This window comes from Amphiura filiformis, chromosome 11 (genome assembly GCF_039555335.1).
Source record: "Amphiura filiformis chromosome 11, Afil_fr2py, whole genome shotgun sequence".
In the NCBI taxonomy this organism is placed as follows: domain Eukaryota; kingdom Metazoa; phylum Echinodermata; class Ophiuroidea; order Amphilepidida; family Amphiuridae; genus Amphiura; species Amphiura filiformis.
The window spans coordinates 13,494,982-13,519,994 of NC_092638.1; the positions used below are offsets into that span (position 1 = coordinate 13,494,982).

General features: G+C 36.1%; 1 protein-coding gene across 1 annotated transcript in view; it reads right to left on the reverse strand.

The window, feature by feature from the left end:
- LOC140164374 (katanin-interacting protein-like) overlaps positions 1-25,013 on the reverse strand; it is a 58,822-nt gene that overhangs the window by 17,820 nt on the left and 15,989 nt on the right. The window contains 23 exon segments of the mRNA XM_072187651.1: positions 13-55; positions 1,067-1,161; positions 1,660-1,801; positions 1,803-1,855; positions 2,659-2,800; positions 3,250-3,319; positions 4,105-4,317; positions 4,809-4,891; positions 5,228-5,291; positions 5,611-5,681; positions 7,818-7,868; positions 8,593-8,700; positions 10,631-10,760; positions 11,625-12,246; positions 12,895-13,041; positions 13,708-13,932; positions 14,307-14,499; positions 19,439-19,641; positions 20,435-20,631; positions 21,306-21,421; positions 21,796-21,826; positions 22,442-22,622; positions 23,683-23,739. Coding sequence (XP_072043752.1) covers positions 13-55; positions 1,067-1,161; positions 1,660-1,801; positions 1,803-1,855; positions 2,659-2,800; positions 3,250-3,319; positions 4,105-4,317; positions 4,809-4,891; positions 5,228-5,291; positions 5,611-5,681; positions 7,818-7,868; positions 8,593-8,700; positions 10,631-10,760; positions 11,625-12,246; positions 12,895-13,041; positions 13,708-13,932; positions 14,307-14,499; positions 19,439-19,641; positions 20,435-20,631; positions 21,306-21,421; positions 21,796-21,826; positions 22,442-22,622; positions 23,683-23,739 — 3,237 coding nt within the window.

A 25,013-nucleotide genomic window follows, 5' to 3' on the forward strand; every position in this document is an offset into this window, starting at 1 on the left:
CCATACACTTACATCTCCCATTGCTTCTGTACCTCCTTGTAACACACCAGAGGCCCTGTTGGAGTTAATGACATCAGAAAATTATTAATATACTATATATGCATACTAAAACAGTATATGTGATATCATTATCATGTAAAATACAAAAGATAGATCAGCAATTTTCTGAAATTCTTAAATCATTTAATCATGCTTTCAATTCATACCTAAAGCAAGAAAATGATACTTAAGACTAGTTGGTTATTTAATTCACTTGGTCGGAAGGGAACTGCACATGTGCACACTCGTTTTACAAGTTTTTGTCCCCTTTGTGACATCAACCTGACCAAGAGAATCATGCATGGGGTGAGATATCAGAAGCTTAATAAACTCATAGCCATTTTTCATTAGAAATTAGATTTGGGTATCAGCAGAAAGCCCATATTTATCTCACTGACCCTGTTAACTATTAGGACTGAAATAACTTTAGATAATTATCTATTCATAACCTCATTAATAAATAAACGTGATGCGTGCGATCCAATTACATTTAGTTATTTGTTAAAACGCGAACGCAAATCAAGGTCATTAATATCTCACAATTGACCGCAAAATGCGTAATTGTTCCAATGTCGCACATAATTGACCGGCGTTTGCGTGTTGTTGTGCGTCGAACAAACTGCGCGCACGCTGGCTGCCATATTTGGATTGCACGCTACCATATTTGCACAGATTGTGATATGCACTTTTGTTATTGGTCGTCCTGTTTAGCCTGATCGATTTTTGGAAAGGGATGATGTAAAAATCATCTATTTTTATAAAGTTATGAGCAAAATTTTGTGTTATTTTGTAAGGTGAAGCGATGAAAGTGACAGTTATGAATATAGGTTAATAAGTTTGCATCGGTAATATGTCGGGCATTGTGAAAAATCTAAACATTTTGCTTTGGACTTCAGAATATCCCTCGAGGCTTTGGACCTCGGAATATCCCTCGGGGGAGATTGAAAGCCATTCAATCAAGGTGAAACATCATGTGGTGAAATCTGGCCTTCCTTTTTCCTGGAATGGAAAAGACCTTGACACTTACTTGACAATTTCTCCTTTGAATATGCACTGTCCATCCAATAACATCTCAATATCTTTAGCACCTCGGAATGAATGTATGCGAGATTTATTATAGTTCTGTTGAGGAAGAACAAAGCAAGGATAATAATATGATACAAAATATGTTAGATAAAATAGCTCCAGAGAGTCACCTTCATGTTAAGGTTATTCTTTCATTCTCATTTAACCTGAGGGAATCATCTATACCATTTTTTCACCCTGATGTGGCAGCGCCCAATGAAATGCACACTGACGACACTGCCACATCAGGAGGAAAATGGTAGTGTTCAGAAAGTGTCTCCCTTGAACAGGCATGGGGTAAAAATCATTTCCCACAAACAAAGCCACAAGATGGCAACATGTATATCTTTATGAATTTCTTTATTTGAAAGATCAAAAAATACTTCTAAATTCAATACTTTTCCGCAAATGGTACACTGGGCAGGGTATGGAGTCTTTCACCACTTACATTAACTTTAATAAACATACTACTCACACAACTGTTTTCACTTTCATGGGTTTTTCTCTTTGTTAGCTTTGTTTAATTTTTTCCACGCTCTTTCTTACAATACCTACCCATATTCTGACCATTGCCACTTCAACAGACTTGTCAAATGTGAGTTTAATCCAGTGTTTACCACCAGGTGTATATGGTGCTAGCCACATGTGTGTGTCATCCCTTGTCCTATTGATTCCATCTATAAGATTGGTGACTACACGGATCCCTGTTGTATCCTTGTAACACATTGATGTCTGACGGTTCAGCTGATATCTGCACACATACAAAAGCGTGAAACATGTAATACATGCAGGTAATGTTGTTAGCTACAAAAAAGGTTAATGACAAGGCCTGTAATGTATGCACTTTACGTTTAAAATGGATGCTTATAATAACTGGACCTTTTGAGCAAAGTTTCAAACCCTGAACATCTTTTTGGAGCATGTGTTTCACTTCAGTAATTACATTACTAAGCAATACTTAATTATATGTTAAAACATGTACTGTTTTACTTGCTTGTTGAGAGAGAAATCGAGCAAATCAATCAAAACTAAAATGTCAATGTTTCTGATACACAAGCCCAGGTGAGCACACTTTAAGCATCAACATTCAGGGCAACTCACTGATTTGTCTTATTTCTTGAGCAACAGGTAATTTACAGTTTTTAACTTATTTCATACACAAATAAGAAATCCTGTCATTTTTGCTATTTTTAGAGCAAAATATTCCCAAACATATCAAAAAATGCACGCAATATAAATGCATCCATATCCAAGGAAAATGTAATGAATCAACCCTATATGCAATATGCACTTGTGTCAAAAGCACTGCACACGTGTAATGTATACAGAGTGCAATTATACAACTTCTTCCAAACAGTCCACATTCTTGCCGATTGGCTATGCGGTTCCACGAGCATATGAAGCGACAATCATCCACAGAGTAAAATGCAGAAACTAACACATATTGGAGCCCATTTTTGGTATATCGATCATTCCATAACTTTAAAAAGTAAAGGTGTAATTCCGGGGTGTAATTAGTACCAGAGACAGGAGGGAGCACAAGTCATAACTTACTTGAGTTATATTAACAAGTTCACCGCTGCTTTGAAATACTTCAATGCCATTAAGGCCCACATAATGTTTGTCACCCCATGTCGTCCTTATGTTGAAGGTCAGAGTTCGGCCAAATGGTAACACTGGTATCTCAAACTCATCACTGCAAAATGGAATGTGAAGCAATTAAAATCTGTTAACTTTTGCTTCCAATGTAAACACAAAATATCTGTGTTGGACAGCACAACGAAAAAACTTGATACTCAAATTGTCGTCATCATCTGATGAGACTTTTTCAAGAGTGGTTGACTGGAGTGGAATTTTTGTCATGCGACTTAGATATGTCTGAGTCACATGACATGATGACAGGTTGGTAGACAGCTGGTAAGTGGCGGCAGCCCATGTCCTTGTTGAGATCCAAGTTGTGAACAGCAACATTTTATGGAATCTTTGACCCCCTGTTGGAATCATCTGTAGTCTGTGTTTAAAATGTCCACTTCTTCCAGTTAAAATTAGTTGATGACTGAGTTTTCATGTGTGAGCCAACCGGTGAGCTTACTTCACAATTCATTATCAATCACCATACCATCATTTTTATCAATCTGTACATACCTGCTATCGTCTTTGGCATCCTCTTCTTGGTTTGATAGATGACCACTGGCATATACATCAAGACTATCACCTGAGTAACAAAATACCAATATGTGGGACAAATAAGCGGCTTGTCACACAAAATCAATCAGCTTTTTATTTTACTTATAAGTATTGCCCAATTAATAGGTGAGTACATGTGCTGCACATTACATTGTTCATTACACACAGGTAATCTTGATTGAAAGACGATTTTAGTTTGTAATACTTGCTTTGCAGTAGATAAGGCATTAAATCTACATTTTGCCAATGATTAGCTCTGTCAACACAAACTCATCCCTTTTCTTCAAGAGAATAAAATGGTACATCCCAACTTCGCATTTTATACAACCCGATCCATACGAGCATGCTTTGTCTTTGTCAATACAAGCCCTGATGGTGTTTATCAAAGGCAGGTGGTTTAAACTGATTTTCCTTGTTTTAACTTTTCCCATCAGTTACAGTTGATAATTACCACTTATCGAGAGGATGCCCTATTTCTCAAGGAATGTAGGACGCTTTCTTTTTGGTATAGTACAGATGAAGACTGGGATCAGATTGACCAATTTAGGAAGGAAATGATCAGTGATCAGTAGATTCAGATCTTAGCTGGAATTGGTGCATCACAAACTCGTACTTGAAGAAATACCATTTTATTCTTCGAATACATTTGATTCTACCATGTATTTATTTCGGATATAATTGTGTTCCTACGTTATTAAACCAATATATATAATTTCATTTCTAAAAGAGAGTAATTTAAGGTTATTAAAATCATCAATTTTAGATGGGAAAAAATAAAATAAACCACATTCTTCTGATATAGTTTAACTATACCTTCAAGTTCTGCATTAAAATTTGATGATATTCTGCCTTTTTGAGACTTCTCAAACAGTGACAGTGAGGTCCACGACTCTTCCAGACTTAGACCTTTGGGGCGAGGATTACGTTGATGTTTAACAGGCTCTGATTGGTCATCACTAAACTCCATATCCATGGCAACAGCTTGTTGTATATACCTAGAATCTTCATATTCATCTGCCATTTGACCTAATCACATCAACACAATATTAAAATCAGATTAGAAGACATTAAAAGACATTATTTATGAAATATTGGGGATGCTGTTAAGCCCTAATATAACGCATTGTAAACATCATATCATACTTCATAGTCAAGTATTGCTATAAGATGAGCCACTGGGCCAAATTTCACAAAGACTTACAATCAATTGATTTAATAGGAGATTACGGGTGGTAAACCAATCATAAGATCAATCGTATGACTTTTTGAAAAGGGGCCCCTGCTTACATAAGTAATCCTGCAGGCCTGATGTGGCCCAGCAGCATACCAACCAGGTCTGGGGCCAGTTAACCCAGAGCTTGAAATACCCCAACACCTTTTCCGTATCCCCTTAGATCTGCCCCTGAGAGAGATGGACTGCTGTGAAATTGTTGCCGATGTACCTACAATGTATTCTGTATAATGTAAATATGTTTAAGTTTGAACCAAAAAAGATGTTTGACAGTATAACATCTTACCGAGCCTCTCTTGAGCTTTTCTTCTGCGTGATGCTCGACCTTCATCATCAAGAGCTCCTCTCCTTGGTGAGTCATCTTCACCACTGTAAAAAAAAATAAATAAATAAATAAATTATATAAGTACCATTTCAAAAAACATGGTGATAAAAAGTTAAGCTGTATACTACAGGCAGGGGCATCCGGGTATGATTATCACTCAGGAAAAATATTTTCAGGTGAAATCTGGACGGAAATTATGACAACTAAGAGAGTCCTTTATTAATTGTGTTTCCCTCCATGGGATAAACATCTCAGTGATTTTGGACCCATCTATGTATCTTTCATTTCACAACAACTTGAATGAATTATTGTCTTATCAGGCAATTGGTGCTCTCAAAGAAATAAAAAGCATTACAGTGAGTCTCAAATATCCAACTAACCTGATATTGCCTTTCCAATCAAACTGCAATGATTGCGATGTCACACATGGATTGTCTTGAGATTCTACGAAAACAAAAACATATTAATCATGAAATACATGCACATAGTTAATAATCAAGTTAAGCTTTTACAATAAGGTTTCAAGACTTTAAGAATGTACTAAACCTTTTGTGAAGTCATTCAGGATGTTTTTCTTTCATGGATCAAAGCGTATCTTCAAAATACAGTCATAATACTCTGTAAACTGTTCTGATAAAGATGCTGATATAAGCTCTTTGACATAATGCAATATAATTGAATAAAATAAAGTTATGGGGCAATAATCAGTGTCTTAGCTAGAAACTGATATTTGTCCATCATTTTGAGCTGTAAGTGCAATTACCTGCTTCTGCCAACCATGGAGGTTTTACCAACGGAGGTCTCACTGGTGGCTTGCTTGTCAGTGACTTTGGTCTGAAACATAAAAATATCATATATAATTATAAGCGTAACTGTTATTTTCAAATATCAGTGTGCTTCAGTTTCTGAGTGACTGAAGTTTGACACACCCCAAGTCTTGGTGTCAGTGGAAATGCACAACCAAGCAAAATAAAATACCTATACATAAAAGATTTGTAAATAAGAGTGTCTGCGTATGCTGCATCCATGATTCCAGTCAAAGGATTATCTCTATGGTTAGTTAACTATGTATGAAATTAATTTTATTTATTTGATATGTGAAAATAACAGTTTATTCTGTTTTTTACTTTATTAGTAGTATTTTATTTTCATTTTCTTGCTGGGAATAGACTATTGGCTCTGCATTGGTTAGTTTGAGCATATGCTAGCTGTTAGCAGCCGAAAAGTAGTTTTAGTAATTCTTTTTAATTAGCTGCATCAATACACCCACTTTCTGGACAATTAGAGAACTTTGCGTCAGCCCCAGCTCCTAATTCACATATCATACAAGATAACCTGTCACATGACATGTAACAAATTATGCAGTAAACTTAAAAATGGTCGAACATAAAATCATAATACAAATGGAGACAAAGCATGCTGTGTACATTAAGGTTTTTAACAAGCTAAAGAAACTGCTTCATTTGAACCAACAATTCCAAACCAACAAAAAAGACTACATCATCAATCATGCATAATACAGGCAAATTCATTCTTAACCCATCATTTGAATGAAATGTTACGTTCTTGGACAGGAAAACATAACATCAGAATAAGTGAGCTAACTTGCATTATATAATCTACAGGCAACAGTGTTAGTCATGCAGGAGTATTATAATGCATAAAAATATCATGAAAATTTAATGTAGCATAGTTTAAAAAGATCAGCTTTGCCAAGTTAATGCACTATAGGGGAACTAAAATGCTTTTCAGTTTTGTCAGAAAAGGTCAAGCACTGCCAGAAAGCATATATTGGCATCATTGACATCTGTGCTGGAGGTGTTGACTTTAAGACATGCATTAGAGTGATTGACTCCATTTTAAGTTGTGTGATATTGATATCTGATGCTGCTTGATGCTTCTGACACCAGAATTATGTAACAAAATTTCACGTATCCTGAAGATACACCACATGCAATATTGTGTTAACTTTACAACATCATAATGTAACAAAAGTTGGAAAGAAATATTGTTAATTCCTGTTGCCATTTTTTACATTGAAAACTTTCAAATAAAAAATAGTTATTAAAATAGATACTAATTAGTATACAAGATATCAACCAAAGTCAATTTTCTATAACCAGCATGCAACAGCAGAGGGGAGGGGTTAATTATAAAGTGGTATATAATGGGCCAATACCAAGTTACCAAGGTGCATCCTTCACTAGTGAAGCTGTAGCTACTTCAGAGTTATAATGAGTCATGACTTATCAATCAAGGTATCTAAAATCCGGGCGATTGAATGATATTGGGCGACTCTACCCCATTGAATTTGTACAGTGGCTCAGGTGACTTGACCTGACTAAAGCTTAAAAGTAGTCAAAATGAGTTGACTTGCAACCCTGACTTGCTTAATGGCAAACAACAATGTTGGGAAACACTAACAAATTATGGTGTAATTGGAAACTGGCTGACTGCCGTATTTCTCAATCCCATCTAGCACCTATCGTAATCAAAGTGGATTAGTTTACAGAATTCAAAAGTACAGCTAAAAGTATTTCAATTGATATTTCCACATGCATCCCAACTACCTCTTTCCACCATAAATAGCTGCTGCCTATATAATTAATGTATGTACACTACTCAAAATATCTGAAGGATAAGACTTATTTATTATCATTTTCAAAGCAGTATTGTATTTTAAATCAGATGAGTGTTGTTTCATTCAGTAATATTTAGGCAACAGAACATTTGCACTGCCAAGTACTGCACTGTCGAGTACTGCATTCCCATGGCACTGAAAAACACTTTGGTCAACAAAATAGGATTGGCAGATTCTGATCCTTTAAAAAATTTTGAGTAGTGTCCTTAATCCCTATTGAAAGCTATGCACTTCTGTATCCTGGTAATGGTATACGCCCATAATATGCATGCTCATGCCAGAATTAAAACATTTAAAAGATCCTTGACAATCTTTCCAATGCAACTTACACTGTTGATTGCTTAGACCCATTGGTAAGCCATAAGGGCCTCTTTTTGCTTCTAGATCGGCAAAATAAAGAGGAACATATAAACTAAGAATGTAACACACTGAAAGAATATGGAGAAAAACAACATAATGTGACACAATTTGAATGAATGATGCTATCCTGAACCGGGAAAAAGTTGATTAAATTGGCCACTGAAACACTTGTAAGAAAAACAATAAATCATGGCTACCAAGGTAAGACTACCCAGTGTGGTATAGTTAAAGACTGAAATAAAAAGTATAGTTGGCGTCTAACGTCAGAGCAAAGGCGCAATGCGATTGATTGCTGACCTGCACAGTACAGCATTTTTGGTCTGGTTGACAGGACGTCATACGCAAATTAGTCTTTATAATTCAGTCTTCAATTATAGACTCATGTGGTACAATTGTACAACTTGTGAATGGGGAGACAAGGACTTGTTTGAGTCCCACTATTAATTCTGAATTGTTTTTTATTTCATATGATTTATTGGCAGGCAAAACAAGTAAATCACAATGTTACCTATCACATGAAGTCTTTTGAAAATGCTGGAAGAAATACCAAATGATGTAATGTTTCATATCCCTCCCAAAACACACCCATAAACACATCTAGATGCTAAGAATAAAAAAGGTGAAAATAGAAAGGTGTTCAAGAAAAATGCTTTTATTTCATTTCATACTCCAGCCGACAACAGTACATTGTTATTGACAAATGTATAATGGGAATGCCAACAAAACATACGTTAAGACTCTTACCCTGTCAGTTCTTGCAACTGATGAAGCATAGAAGGCTCCTCTGGGCTGATAGAAAGCTCTGCTGTTTTATCTACAATTTCATTATCTTCTGATTTGGTTATCTGTGACCTGTAGCAAAGAGCACATAAATTTATGTTAAAGATTCTTTGTACTATTTACTAAACTAAGAGTTCAAATTGATGTAGTTTTGATCGTAAAAATCATCAAAATTCAGATTTTGGTACCTTTGTCATTGGCATAGATGTGCTAACATAGGCTGCTAGTAGTTCAGACGAAAGCCGTGTATAATCGACAAAATAAGACATTTTACATGGATCTGGAATTTATATACTGACAGTAAAAAAAAAAAAAAAGTCCAGTATATAAATCTGATGAATTTATTTAGTGAGTATATAAATGTTATTCAATAGGGCTTCAACTTTCTCAATAATGCTGTTTCCTTGGGGTTTTTTGTGCCCAAATTTTTTATTTCAGAAATATCTAATGACAATTTTAATGACATGTCCTCCTCCCCCCCTTAGAGTATGTCAGAATTCCAGATATTCCCAACCTTTAGAGGTGGAATACCAGAGTATGGTAACCAGATATGTTGTTGTCTATCTCCACAACGAGGTTGATTCCCGATAATCTGCTGATGAATGTCTGGATATTATTGTCAATGTCCTAATCAGCGATCTTAGCAAAAGTATAAAAAAAATTAATATTGTATATAAATCGCCTCTATTTTCTATGCCAGCCTAAGAGAGTAATACGCCAAAGAGATTATACCCAATGAGTACTGACTTAAAATTGCCCTGTGTCAAGCTATAGTAAATCCATCATATTTGTTTTGTCCCTCATGGAAGGCAAAAAGTGTACCTCCGGCATTTTTGAACAATAATTTGCGTCTTTAAGCTTGTGCCTTTGTGTACTCGGCACTCATTTATGGGGCATTTTGGGCTACACACAGAACAAGAACAACAAAGCACTTGGAATCAAGGCTTGCCGGGCGCATTCAAAATGATCCAGAGTTGCACTATTTTGACCCTCCATGAATGAAACACAAACATGGCAGAGTTGGTACTCCTTGGTTCTACATCATTGTAAGAAGCATATATTATTCAATAGGCTGCTAGTAGTTCAGCTGAAAGCCGTGTATAAAAGACAAAATAAGACATTTTACATGGATCTGGAATTTATATACTGACAGTATATAAATGTAATTCAATAGGGCTTCAACTTTGTCAATAATGCTGTTTCCTTGGGTTTTTTTGCCCAAATTTTTCATTTCAGAAATATCTAATGACAATTTTAATGACATGTCCTTCACTTTTACGGCCTCCCCCTTAGAGTATGTCAGAATTCCAGATATTAGAGGTGGAATACCAGAGTATGGTAACCAGATATGTTGTTGTCTATCTCCACAACAAGGTTGATTCCCGATAATCTGCTGATGAATGTCTGGATATTATTGTCAATGTCCTAATCAGCGATCTTAGCAAAAGTATAAAAAAATTAATATTGTATATAAATCGCCTCTATTTTCTATGCCAGCCTAAGAGAGTAATACGCCAACGAGATTATACCCAATGAGTACTGACTTAAAATTGCCCTGTGTCAAGCTATGGTAAATCCATCATATTTGGTTTGTCCCTCATGGAAGGCAAAAAGTGTACCTCCGGCATTTTTGAACAATAATTTGCGTCTTTAAGCTTGTGCCTTTGTGCACTCGGCACTCACTTACGGGGCATTTTGGGCTACACGCAGAACAAGAACAACAAAGCACTTGGAATCAAGGCTTGCCGGGCGCATTCAAAATTATCCAGAGTTGCACTATTTTGCCCTTCATGAATGAAACACGAACATGGCAGAGTTGGTACTCCTTGGTTCTACATCATTGTAAGAAGCATATATTATTCAACAGGCTACATGTATAAGGAACAAGGCAAGTCTGGAATTCAATTGCAGAGGGATATCTGGAACTCACATCCTATGGAATAGAGAGGGTATCCATTATCTAGAATAGACCGATGAAGCCACATTGCCTATAGATACTTACACACTAGATGTTTTTGATTGCACATTAGGTTTTTGTTGTAATGATGGCATGTCTTGAATATGAGATGGCTGCTGATGAGAGAACGCTTTAGCTCCTATATCCTTCTGGTCAGCTTGAGGTCTTGGAGTCACTGCAAAATAACAGAACATTAATAAGTCAGGACTGAGGCAGGACTCTAAAGTCCCAACTACAATTCCAGATAAAATGCTTTAGCTCCAATATCTTTCTGATCAGCTTGAGGTCTTGGGAATAACTGCAAAACAACACAGCATTGATAAGTCAGGATTGAGGTAGTCACAACTACAATTCCAGATAAAATGCAAAATTACCTTCAACATCTAAATCACTATTAAGTCAAAGAAGAAACTATCTGGGGGAACTTAATTAAGTCAGTAAGTAAGTCTTAAGTAAGTCAACATATGAGAAGAATTAGAATCAAGGTATTGTTATAATTTTATTTTCTCCCTTGCACAATTTCATGCATTTTTGTGTGCAATTGGCTTTACTATGTGCCCAAGGCAAAAATTACTAAAGACTTTTCACCAACCCTCTTTGCTGGAACTAGCCCAAGGCCTGATAGCAGGGACATGGACAGAGAGAGCATTTAACATGCAGCCTGTAGATGGTGATTCCTTATTAATATTATGATTGTTATTATCAAATATGGGAAAGTATTAATACACAAATAATCATGGTAATTATCATTCAAACACATCGTCGGTATGAAAAGGGACAAAAGTGTTTCACATACAGAGCTATACAATACTGATTTTAGATTTTGCTAAATTAATTTTCCTCAAAGGGTATTTTTATGAAAAAGACACTAAAAGTTTTTAATTTTGGTGAATTCTACATGCCAATCTTTCGAGCAACATTGTGTAACATGGCATTAATGTTATAGCTCTGTATGTGAAATGATTTTGTTTAAAATGGTATTAAACTTATATAGGTCTGTATGTGATGTGACCGACTACATACCACCACAATAACCCACCTTCAGAGAATTCCATCGATGTCCGTGTTGAATATATCTGAATGGAATCATCGACCATTGGAATAGGCAACCCGTCTGTTGATTCTCTCAATATTCTAGTCTTACACCTCTCTGGCTCCAAAACCATCCCCTCATTTTTATCTTCAAAATCATCATCCTCCGGACGCTGTAATACTCTTGTTTGTGATCTAGATACCGCTGGTCCTGTTTCATCACTACTTCTTGGCTGCAAAATTCTTGTTTTACATCTTGCATCACCTGTATATAATATTGCACTATCATCTTCATCATCACTGGCTTGACGTGGAGTACCATCATCCCCAGTCTTTAATCTACCTGGACTAGGAGTTGGTGTACCACTAGGAAACAAATCCCTGTCTATCTCATCGGATATTGCTTTCATAGTGTCTGACATTCCAGCCAGGTTGCCAGGTTGAGGTGAAACACCTTGATTTGGTGTACTTGTAGGCTTAGGTTTATCATGTGTTTCAATAGGATCATGGATTTTTATCGTTGTGCTGTAGTCAAACACTTGGTTGCCACATCCTTTGTCTATGGTGCCTTCCCATATATGTTTGCCATTAATGAACAGTACTGCATGTTTTGCACCAATGCTAAGGTCCTGAAAGAAAAAAAATATGAAAAAAGTTTTTAATTAAGCATTAATCATGTTTACCAGAAGCACACCCTTAAATTGATGCTGGTACCAATATAAAATGTTTGAACCACATGCATTTTCGGTCTACAAATTCCCTGTATGGGAATTGAATGCATTATTTAACCTCAGAACACCTTTTGTGTTTTAGGGTTAATGTTAAAGTTTGGGGTAGGGCTTACGCTTGCCCGATATACATGTAGGTTGAGTTAAAATGAGGGTTAGGATGAGGGGTAGACCAAGGATTAGGGTTAAGGTTAGTGTTAGAGTAGAACATTCAGCACTTTGGGTAATCTGATGTTATTCAGATGGACTACATGTAAATTAAATGTTGTTGTACACACCCATACATGTATATGTGACAGTCTACCACAAATGGACTATAATGTTGCTTGTTTTCAAGGTAGTAAATATCAGTAAAAGATTTGGGAAACCTTTGTTTTCTGTGACGTTTTTGAGACGTTCAATGGACCATTCCTCAAACCAAGCTCTGCCGACATTACACCCATTTATGGTGGATTGTCACATAATGCTTTTCAATGGCACATGACTGTATCTTCCATGCATACAAGATTAAAATTCTACCTTTCAATTAGGCAGTAAATGCCAACCTACCTTAAGACTTCTGTTGTAATTCCATATTTGCACCTTGGATATACTCTGCTCTAGTGTAGCACCAGTAGGTACTGGTACACTCAATACCAACTGCACTGGGAGATCCTCATTAAATACACAACTCCACATGCTTCTTTCTTTCGTTGTCTGTAAAAAAAAAATTGTCATAGAGCAATCTGATCCAAACATGTAAAAGACAGCAATTGCGAAATTGACATACAGGTGAAAATAGCAATCGATAAACAAAAATATGTGCACATCCATATCAAAATGATGCAATTGTCGGCTGCTAAACGAGTCTCTTTTTACATAATAGTTAGGAATATATACCAGACTCATCTCAAGTGCAGGTTAGCTCAGATTCTGAGGCTTGATATTAGTCCTCAATAAAGTTGTCATTTTAAATACAAAATGTGAAAACCATGAACTACCCTCTCTGAGCTGTTCTAGATGTGCCTGTGAATCAAAGCGGTGGTGACTAAATATTTCGCCATCAGAGAGGAGGGGCAGTCTCAGGACCTGTGGTGATCATTTGTGCCTGGTTTGCACCCTAGTCCTAGACTGGACTCACAATGAGTGAACTTATGTCATATCATGAGGGCTCTGATTAAGTTCTAGTGGAGGTCACTTCAAATCATCCCCAAGTTACATGGTTTAGGAATACAGAGAACATTCCTTAATGTAATTAATACACACAGGAAAATTGCTATTCCTTAAGTTTTGATAACAATACTTGTTCAGTTTACTTGAATCTGAAAACATTGCCAAGATGCTACATTACCTTCTAGAACCTGAACATAATAATTTCCCTACCTTTGTTTTGCCGTTTACAATATTTCCCAAGTCACCCTTGGTTTGCATAGCACCGTTGACTGACACATCATCTGCCCTGAGTACTAAACGCTTTCCATTACTTCCATACACCTGCACCTCGGTCAACCCAACACGATTATTGTGACCCCAATTTGTATAGAGGTCAAGGGTCAGCTTGAGGGTGTTTGTTGTGGATGGCATCGACTGACGACTTGCACCAGCACTCTACGCAAAGGTAACAAGGTAAAAGGTAAAATATAGATTGTGAGCATGGAATACAGCATTATTACTATAATCAAAATACATGTACATGTAGCCCATTTGTATCAGGCCTACTGACATCATACTCTTACAGAGTGACATGTGAGCAACAAAAAATCAGAATTGATACAAAACTTACATACTGCCTTGAAAAGAAAATGTTCCAGTTGGTAAGGCAACATTAGTTTGTATCAAAGATCCCGTGCACATTAGTAAATTTGTGCGCACTAGTCAAGCCTAAATTGCCAAAAATCAAAACAAAAAAACAATTTAATTCAAGAAAAACTGAGGCTGTCATTGTGAGTGAATTGCACATGGTCTAACACAAATTCTATTACCTTTGCTCTTGGAGCTAGCCTAGGTGTCTTGAACATGCCCACACCTTCCTCACTCGTTGTTCCCTCATGTCCAGCACCAGCCGTGCTACTTTGATTCCTAGGTGTAAGCTCAGATGACTTTGATGCTGATCCTTGACCGGACTTTGTGGACTCTTCTAGCTTTCCTAGGGCTCGGAGAAGCTTCCTTTGAGATCTGCAACATAAAAGCAAAATATGCAGTAGAATATAAATGTATGGATACTACCATGTCACAATGGAAAATGATGTTAAAAAGATACAAGTAAAACAAAGCCATGTTGCCATATATACCACACAAGGCCTAATAGTATTCAACTTGTCCAGATAGCTTATAAATATTTTTGTTGTACTTGTGTATTATCATTGACTTCTGTTTTAAGCGTGCCTTCATGTGAGATGTATTTTATCTCTAAGACGACAAAAAAATAACTTGGTTTATAATGGGGGGCATACTTAGAATTGGTTGATGGGATTTTTTTTCCTAAATGTTACATAAAGCTTACACATTTTTCAACAAATCTGATTATTTTGGCAAACATATTTTGAAATATTTTTCAGTCAAAATCAATATAGTAGGATATACATGCAACTTATCTCTACGGCACAAATTTATAACTAGACATTCAGGCTAGTAAAAGCCAATTGACAACATGTTTACAACTCAATTCTCGCGATTCCAAATACAGCGCGCCACCAACGACGGCAGTGAAAATTGGCATTTCCGTGTCTGGGGTCGACATCCTTTTCATCAACCATAGCTGACCATGCTTATGATTATTTATTACTCTAAAAACACAATGTTTTATAGTACTTTTGAATTTTTTGAGATTTTCTGTGTTGAAGTGAAATATTGCAGTTTGATATTCACCGATGTCCTTTTCTAAACCCGCAAACATGATGTTGATACTAGGCCTATGTGTTTCCTTTTTGTTATTCATTTTCTAATACCGCCCTGTTTTGTTTTTAAACTTTACGATGCTTTTCAGCCTGATACGCATGAGCCTAGTCAATGCTAAGTAGGCCTAGGCCTATAATTTTTTTTAAATGGAAAACGCATAGGTTTTATTTTGGTTATAAGAATAAATTGTTTTAATTCTTTCTAAATTTATTGTAATACGATAATAATATAACACCAGCATACTTAAGAACATCCATACTATTATAGGTGTTGCTTTTTTGTAATCGGCCTACATTTTCTAAAATGTGGTTTTTTTGCTGAAAAGGCGCTTATAGCGGTTTCGCCACATGGATAGGCCCAGCAAAGAAATTCGAGTAAATTTTAAAAAGATTCTTAATGTCTCATTACTTATAAACATGCATCACATTGGTTTGCCGTTTTTGTTATTATTGTAATTGTTTGATTTGTCCTTATTTTATTTTTAGCCTAAATTTGTATTTTTAATTAGGCCTATATTACTATCAAACATTAAAAAATTACGATCATAATAAAAACACTTTGTAGGCATAGCCTACCGCATAAAAATAACATTTATTTTTTGTTAATATTTCAATTTGAGACTTTAATGCATAAGTTCAATAATACCTCATAGAGTTCTAGCATTATAATAAAGATGAAGAAAATTTCTAACTGCAAAAGAGTACATGAATTTTAAAAGATCATTATTTTAAGGCATATCAAGAAAATATGCATAAAAAACTTCATAACTTTAGAACCAAGTATGCTAGACCTTTGGTGTTTTCAGTTTAAAATGATAGCCTATTGTACGTGTAATGAATAATAATAATGATAACAGTAACACAATTTTCAAAAATGCCTCCTTTGGCCCCCATGAACCAGATCGTGTCACAATTAAGGTTTGAATTTGACAATTGTCATGTCCGATTTTAATATAATTCATGTTTCTTTTTCATATCTTATTTTTACTTCCGCTTTCTTGCATGTCATACCATCTTTATTTCAACTTTCCCCTTTAATTATTTATACCCGGTAACCCAAGGAAATTTACTCTTAATGTAGGCCTAGCTAGGCCTACTCCCAAATAGCACACGTTGGTTGGAATGAGTTTCTTTTTAGTCATATATTATCGGTCGGCACAACATTGAAAAATCAAAACTTTTTCGACTAAATATTCAATTGGATAATTTTAAACACCTAGGCCTAGGCCTAGGCCTATACATGTTTTTTTATAAGTCAACACTGTGGAAAGAACTGAACTGTAGTGTAGCCGAACCTTTACGGCATTGTGGACTTTGACCAAATTGGAAAGGTTTAAATTCGGAGGGTCGACATTTCTTGCATCATGGATCAGGCCCATAGATCAAGGACTCAACCTACAAAGTAAAGAGGGATGGACTTTATTGGAGGAATGAACGCATTGTTTAGGCCTGCTTCATTTGAGACTGAAGGGGCGAACCGGGACACCCCCCCCCCAACACACACACCCCGACTTACGGTGAAGGATATACTGTACAATAAGGGGCAATTTGCAGTTGATGTTTTTGACAAAACCAAGATAACTTAACATGCTTAACAATGTAGTTTGGAGGCCATTATATGGCTAAATGAAAATGAAAACGTGCCTATTCATACAGAAGGGTAGTCCTATTAGAGCCCCCGCACCAAATTTATTGAGGGTCTGAGCGGGGTCTGAGCCGCCAGCCCCGGTTCATAAGCCTATGTAATTTGGTTGACAGAATTGCACCACGAGAGTTTATTTTAAAATTAACAGGTTTATTTGTTTAGTGCAAGTATATATTTTCTCCCGACATTATACATTGGGGACCGTGAAAGTGTTTTGTTTATAGGGCTATAAGGAAATGGCTTCTAAATTTACGACCTTTCGTGATCATACAGTAGGCCTACATCATGCTACAAAGAGCGTTTCAAAACGTCATCCCGGAACGTCACACCTAAAAAATGCTTTAAAACAATTAATTCATATCTATTCAAGTTTGTAAAAGGTTATAAATGTAAAACATCTAGGCCTATAAAAATAAGACAAGCGTTCAAAACATGATTTATGAAAACCAAAAGCTTTTATCTTAATCATGTATCACGCATGGTAATAATCATGGGAAAAATATCCAAACAAGAAATAAAAAAAGGCACGAATTTGCGTTTTAGATTTAATTTCCTGTTTGAAATTGTCTTGCATCAAAAGCATTTGCTTTTATAGGCCTACCCAAACTCGAAAATTGACATTTTGACATCGGGTTTATAGGCCTAGATGGTCGATCAGAGACATCAACATTTTTGACATCGAGTTTTAACCGTAGATGGTTGACTAGGAATAGAGTAGGCCCTACATTTGAAATAATATTCAAAAACGTTTTAATCGTAGGCCTATTATACAAAAATAAATACTTTACGCTGTCCATGCTGTTAAAATATGTATTGAATATTTCGTTATTCTAAATATTGAGGATTAGACCTACTTTACTTTAAACAAACAAGGTTTAAAATTGGGGTTTTTTTTAAAGGATATATTCATGGGTTTAAGTAGGCCTATCCCCAATCATGTTTTTCAGTGTTTTTTTCTTGTAAACGAGAGCCTAAAGTATTGTCCCAAGCGCCTCGGATCGGGTTCGGAAAAGTTTGAAAATAAGGGTTTAATGCCCATTATTTTGTGTGGGAATAGGCCTAACACTCTGAACATTCACAGAGGTAGGCCTAAACCATAACTGTCGAAATTAACTTTAAAAAGGAGGCAGAAAAAAAACTTTCCGCTGTCCATGCTGTTAAAATATGTATTGAATACTAGTATTTCGTTATTCTAAATATTGAGAATTAGGCCTACTTAAAACAAACAAGGTTTAAAAATTGGGGTTTTTTTTTAAAGGATATGCATATATGAGGGTCTAAGTAGGCCTATCCTCAATCATATTTTTTTAATCAAGTCTATTATAGGCCTACTTACAACAAAGCTTAAAGACCTGAAAGTGTTTTCTTTTTTTTTTTTTTTTTATCCTAAAGAATTTTCCCAAGCGCCTCGGAAATCCGGTCGATGGTTAACATCGTCGACGCGTCATGGATGTCGACTTTTACCCATGATGCTCTGCGCGAAGTAGATCAGCCAGGCGTGATCGTAGGTGGCGCGCTGTATTTGGAATCGCGTCAATTGCCAACCAGCAGATACCAAATTAAACCCTGTTATCAGTATCTCCCTTATCACTAGTGAATTTCTAATAGAAGACCTTTGATTCTGTGTACCCCTGTATGCTACAGCACCTAAGGAAAATATACCAAATGTAGATTGTCACATTGGGGACTAAAACAACTTCTAACACTTTTGGCAAAGGCCTGGAATTGATCCATAAATTGGCACCTTCAAGCATCAGTGTTACATTGGGTAATCCTCGCTTTTTAGGGGCATTATTTATTCTGCATATTTTAGTGTTAGGGTTACGATTAGTTTGGGTTAGGCATCAGAATTAGGATTAAGATTAGGTTTGTGGTCAGAGTTGGGGTTAACATTTGGGCAAAATAATTTATGCCCTAAAACCGAAGATTGCCTTACAACGGTTTGCCCGTGCAGCATTTTGCACATGTAATGCATTATATGTACATAATGTACAGACTGCACACACGTATCCACAAAGAGAACATTTCTTGTATTTCATGACAAAGTAATCCAATGGCATCCTATTTTCATCTCCTTCAGTAAAATGACCCAAGTTTGAGTTGCCCTAGTTTAAAGCCATATTATAACATTTGCTGATTTTTTACATCTGTTTTTTACATTGTTATAGTAATCTAACATACCCTGCAAAAATCAAGACTTTAGGTGCTGTAGTTTTGTTGAAATTCAAGAATAAACCACAGGAACCGTCGTTTTATTATTACGATGGAAATATTAGTCGAACACATACACGATGTGCATAACACAGTACGTACATGGCGTGCGGGCAGTCGTACATATCAAAAGAGCCGACACGACTCACTTTCGAATGAGTGACTCGCATTGGCGACATATGCGCTGGTATTAAATAGCAAGTTTCTTTGTATTGCCTTGTCTGCTTGGGCCCAAATTAAAAGAGGACATATCTGACAGTGAAAACTAACATTTTACACCAAAAAAATACCAATTCTATTTCTCATGGAAATGTTATAATATGGCTTTAACCTCAATGATACTTATTCCAAGACAACCTACCTTGCATCCATGCCTTTCACTTTTTCCACAACAAAGGACAGCTTGTGATCATTCAGATTCTGTGATGACAGTAAGTCTAATGGTGAACCAAATGCTTGTCTGGGAGGAAGATTCTCATCATCTGATGAAGACAACTCCCGACACTCTTGGCTGTTTTTCGCGGCAGAGACAGAGGCTGGTCTAGGACTGATATCCTCGGACATCTATCAAAAAACAAGTTCCATTATTACTTACACCTCTCACCAATTTATGATGGTGGTTTGGTTGGAGGTCCCGCTAAAGGAGAGGCTCCCCGGTTACAGTATTCTATAGTAATCAGCAGGGTTTGGGTTAATGAACCTTTTCCAGATATAGCTATTGGAACAGCCAAGTTCTTTTGTGCACAAATGCAAAAAAACATACCAATACATGCTCTCACTGTTGCATGAAGCCCTTCAACCGAACACATTGTGACCAGTGCAAGTTTTGGTTGATAATGATATGTTAATGCATCAATAGAAGTGAACAAAGTAAAGATCAACTTTCAGATAGCATCACATATTTTTCCCATTTCTCTTTTACCAGATACAATGAAAACACAATTCAATACAGGTTGTACCATAATGTTGTAAAAGTCAAGTTGAAAAATGACAAAAAACTATACTTTGATCAGCCTGTAATCTGCGGGAATTATTAGGATATTATTGATCTGCCTAGTCTATATTTTGCGTGTTAAAGAAAGTAGACAAAGTATATTACTTCAAATTTTAATTTGTAATACTTCTGACAAGATGTCACAAGACAATTCTTCAAATAAAATATATGGATATTAATCTGCGATGTTATAAAGCCCGCCGATTACGAGCTGATCAAACTTCGGGATCAAACTATAAGGAGAAATTAGCAGTTTAATGAATACTATAGGCCTAACATTGTTCACAGCAAGTGCTATTTCTTAAGTCCAATATTGACACTAGGAGAAGGGTGTCAAAACTGGAAAAGGCTCTTTTTTCATACCTTGTCTGATTTTTTAGGAGGAGCACTCATTGTCCCACTACCTCTTGACTTGGTCCCACTCTCCCGGGCTGATGTGGCTGCCTCATTCTCTGCTTGCATAGCTTGTTGAATTGCTGATAAATCATTAGATGCTTGCCATCCACTGGGGGACTTCTTCTTCTGAGCTGACAAAGGTCTACTTCGCTTGGCTGGTAGGCCTGTTATATATGTATATAAGAAAAGCACAAGTTTATGTTATCCTGGTAATTAGGTATGTATAATATCTATCTATGTCCAATAGCTTGGAGGTCGTTGGGCGACATACTGCATGGTTCTTGAAAAACAAGATCTGCCCATTTTTTATGTGGTTTTTTTTTTTTTAGATGCGGTTTGCTGTGATGGGTAAAACATGGTTCTGGTTTTGGTAGTTACTCTGCAATCGCCTCCATAGACTTTAGTGCAATCAGGGAGGTGATTCCATTCAGGAGTTGTTCTTGAAAGAAGGGATTATTTGTATTCATCTTTCCTGGTGGTATAGTTTTAAGGCCGGTGGAAGGCAACATGTTTCTATATGTAGGTTTACAAACAGCTATACATTCAACCCTGAGGGTCAAATATAATTTTTACGAATTTCGAAATTGGTAAATAGAACCTCACTAAAATACCCTGCTACATAGTATACTATACCGGTACATACATTGTATAAATTTGTATAAAAAATAATAAAATAGTTATCCACACACATAATAATTACTTAAATAATCTCTTCTTGAAAAACTCTTTTAATGAATTCTGTATGTTCTGGGTGTAGTGCAAGGCAACATAATTTTCAGCTTTGTATTTTTGATGTAAGATGAAACTAAAGAGAGTGAAAAAATATTTTGATAGCTACCTGGACTCATATATAATTCTGACGTGGCTCTAGGTGTTTTATCTGGATCCTGATCTGGGGATACCTCCTGAGACTGTCTGGAAACCATCGAAACTGCCTCCGTATCTGGCTTTCTCCTGAACAAAATTAAATCATAGAGGAAACAAGGATGAGTATCAAGGATGGACAATAATTGACCTATCCAGTAAATCCCATAAGCCTGTGCGAGTACACATGAGATGTCGTTACACCAATGCGCACATTGTTACTGCGCACTTCACAGTTTTGAAATGCACAGCACCAATGTTCACTAAACTATGTGCACATCGGCGTGACAACAAATGACGACATCCCATCAGGTGTACTTGTAAAGGCTTATGGGATTTACCGAAAAGGTTAATAGAGAAAGAAACAAAATGGTGGACAGACAGTTATGAGCTGCCTACATCTAACTGATAAGTTTGTAAAAATTTAAGAGCATATACGTTGCGATATTTTTTACTTCACTTACTTAGCAGCTAACATCCTCCCTTGTCTTGGCCCTGCATGAAACAAAGAAAAAGATAATGTAAGTAAAGAGGAATGTCAAATAAATGAACTTACATTTGTACATTTCTACATGTGTAAGTGTCAAATTTTGTTTCTTATTTTGTCTGCTTGTTTTTATTGAAGTTATACCCCAATACTTTAAGATTAATTACCAGAGCTGCTTGATTTAAATCATGCCGTTCACAAAAATCATTGATTTAAATGAACTTTTTAATTTTTGATTAACTATGTTAATTTTTTCCTTAAATTAACTGTTTTACTTCATTTAACTTTTCAACAACTTTTGGATACAATTAAAATACCTCTATGATGCCATTTTATCTATTGCTATAAATTCATGTTCAAGGTTCAGAATTCAACAGTTTTTTTCCCATGATTTTTGCCAAATTTTTTCTAAAATATTCACATGTAAAAACAAATTTTGAATTTTTGTGAATACCGGATAGGACTGCGCATATGTCTAGCATTCCACTGGCCTCTTTTGAATTTATCATGGGGTATAGCAGTTCTTGGAATTAAACAAATCAAAAAAATCGATTTAAATTTTAAAAAATCTGATTTAAAGCAAAAAAATTTTAAAAATCAAAAAAATCATCAACCCTGATTACCTTGTGGTTTAGCACCAAACTGTAATACAATCATATCTCCTGGCTCAAGACTTTTCCTTCTTCCATCCAACCTATCACTGGCTATATCCTCCTCTATCTCCTCATCATCGCCTTCATCTCCAGACTGGTCCAGTTGAACGTCCTCATCTGAACTTGATGAGCCGTCTCTTTCTGAATCAGACTAAGAAAAAAGGCAAGATTTTAGAGTAACGTAAAAAAACCTGTTTGGTTGCCCTCGAACACCCTGTGGAAGACAGGGTTGTCAGTTGGATTTTTTTCTGTTTACTTCTCAACATGAAACCGGGGATGAAAATCAATCCGAATTTTCAAAAAAAACAACACAATGGGTCCCTGGATAGCATGTCATCGGGTGTAACAGCAACCAATATGGTTTACCTTTTACTACAAGTAGCAGAATTAAAGAGCGAACAAGAAATTACAACTCAAATTTATGCTGCACATTACATTATTATTATACGTTCTGCACATTACTTTATTATTTTACGTTCTGCGCATTACATTATTATTATATGTTCCACAACTGTTTGTTGGCGTAACCTTTATTTTTGTGCAGGTATTATTATCAATTAACGGAATCACTGACTCCACACTATGCAGTTAGGAAGAGATCAATAATAGAGGTTGTGCATATGATGTATCATACCGTAAATATGGCTCAAATGCATTGAACAAAAGCATGATTGCAATCTACGGCAACAGTTCGTCACACACACATAACAATTGCACTATGATGAAATAGGTTGATGACAACATTTGACTGAATGGACTGCACTGTGCCATGATTACGTTGAAGGACACCGGTTCAAATCCTTTGTTTGGAGTCAATAGATAAAAGCATGCAGAGCCTCTATACTTAGTTCTGTTACCGATTTCGCACAATGGACAAGGTCCAATGACCTTTAACCTTTTCCCAACACTCCAATGAATTATGGAATCAATTATAAACATATTAAATCTGCAAAACATCTTCTCATCTTTTCAGGGTCACCCAAAGATTGATAAAGAAACAGGTGCTAGGGTTACTCAGCCACGCATAACATTTTGATGCATATGTGCATTGAAAATGTTGTGTTCAATCTATATACGTAAAACTAAAAGTGTGTAACAGTACAGGAAATGCAGTTGGCCAGGGAACTGGCAGTCACCCGGTGGTTGGGTTTTGAAGCCATTCCTAAGCAAATATGAGCAGAATTTGGAAAACAGTAGAACTTGATACTTACATTATTTGACAAACTCTTTAAAATGTCAGCATTGGCTTCAAGGCTTTGTCGCAGGGTCTGTGAAAATATAAAACAAAGTAGAATCAAAAGAACTTTTCACCTGTTTAAAGGAGTATTTTGTGATCCTAGCATCCTCTTTTTATGACACATTTCAGTAGATATCCACAAAAAAAGCTTCAGTTGATTCCGATTTTGTGTTTATGAGTTGTGCATGATTATGTGTATTACCCTGCAACATAGGCCACATGTGTTGTAATTTGGTTCTGGTGTACCAGAACAAATATTTTTGCTAAACAAGTTAATCTGCAAGAATTATTTTGTACATAAACATTATGTAGCCAGAGGTTTCCAGTGGTATAAAAATCTCAATTTTTGTTGTTGAAAAGTGAGTGGATGAGGCTGTGGATCATAAAATGGCCCTTTTACCTACACAAGCGACAGCATACACTAGTATAAACATAAATAAATTGCAAATTGATAACTAATTATTTGACACCACCACCTCTACCAATAGAGATATTCTATGGACTTTGAATTCAGGGGTGTCTATTCTTCCGTTATTCGCCCCCCAAAGGGGAGGGAATAATTTTAATTTTGTGTTTTGAAACAAAAAGAGAGGAAGAAAGAAAGAAGAAATCAACAGGACTGACTAATAATTAAAATAAAATGAAGCTAAGGAAATTTTGGGGAAAAGTTTATAAAGGGAGCATGTAGTATTATGTTTTATTAATTAAATTTTAAAATATTTTATTGCTATTTTTGGAATGAAACAGATGGTTACTGGCTGGCAGAGACTAACAGGGTAGGTGAATTCATCAAGTGTCATTTAGGGAAGAAGCATACATGTAGCAGAGAGATGTCCCTTGGCTTTTACCCATTGCCATCCCAAAAATAAATATTTTGAGGGAAACCAGGGAAAGCTTCAGCACAAAACAGGGAAGAGTTGGGTCAGTAATTCTTCCCTGCCTGGGCAATGATGTCTAGTTCTATAATAATATTGTCCAAGTTTGTCTTCCCTGTAATTTCTGTAAACCTCATCTTCAGATCCAAATTTAAAGGGATATACAGTTATTTCAGTTGACACCTAAAATACACTGCTTACAAAACACAGGGACTTTGGCTGCTTAATTGTGGGTAGTCTATATCTATTTAGTTATGACTTTCTGTCCTACATATAAGCGCATGACTGTGACCTACTAAAAGCTCTAATGTTTGGTTTTAAAATAAGGATGTCAAAATCAAAATATTTTACTGGCTGGCATAATGACTGTATATCCCTACAGGAGCACTACTGTGATTGGCAGTCAGGTATGATTCCAACACCAAACCAT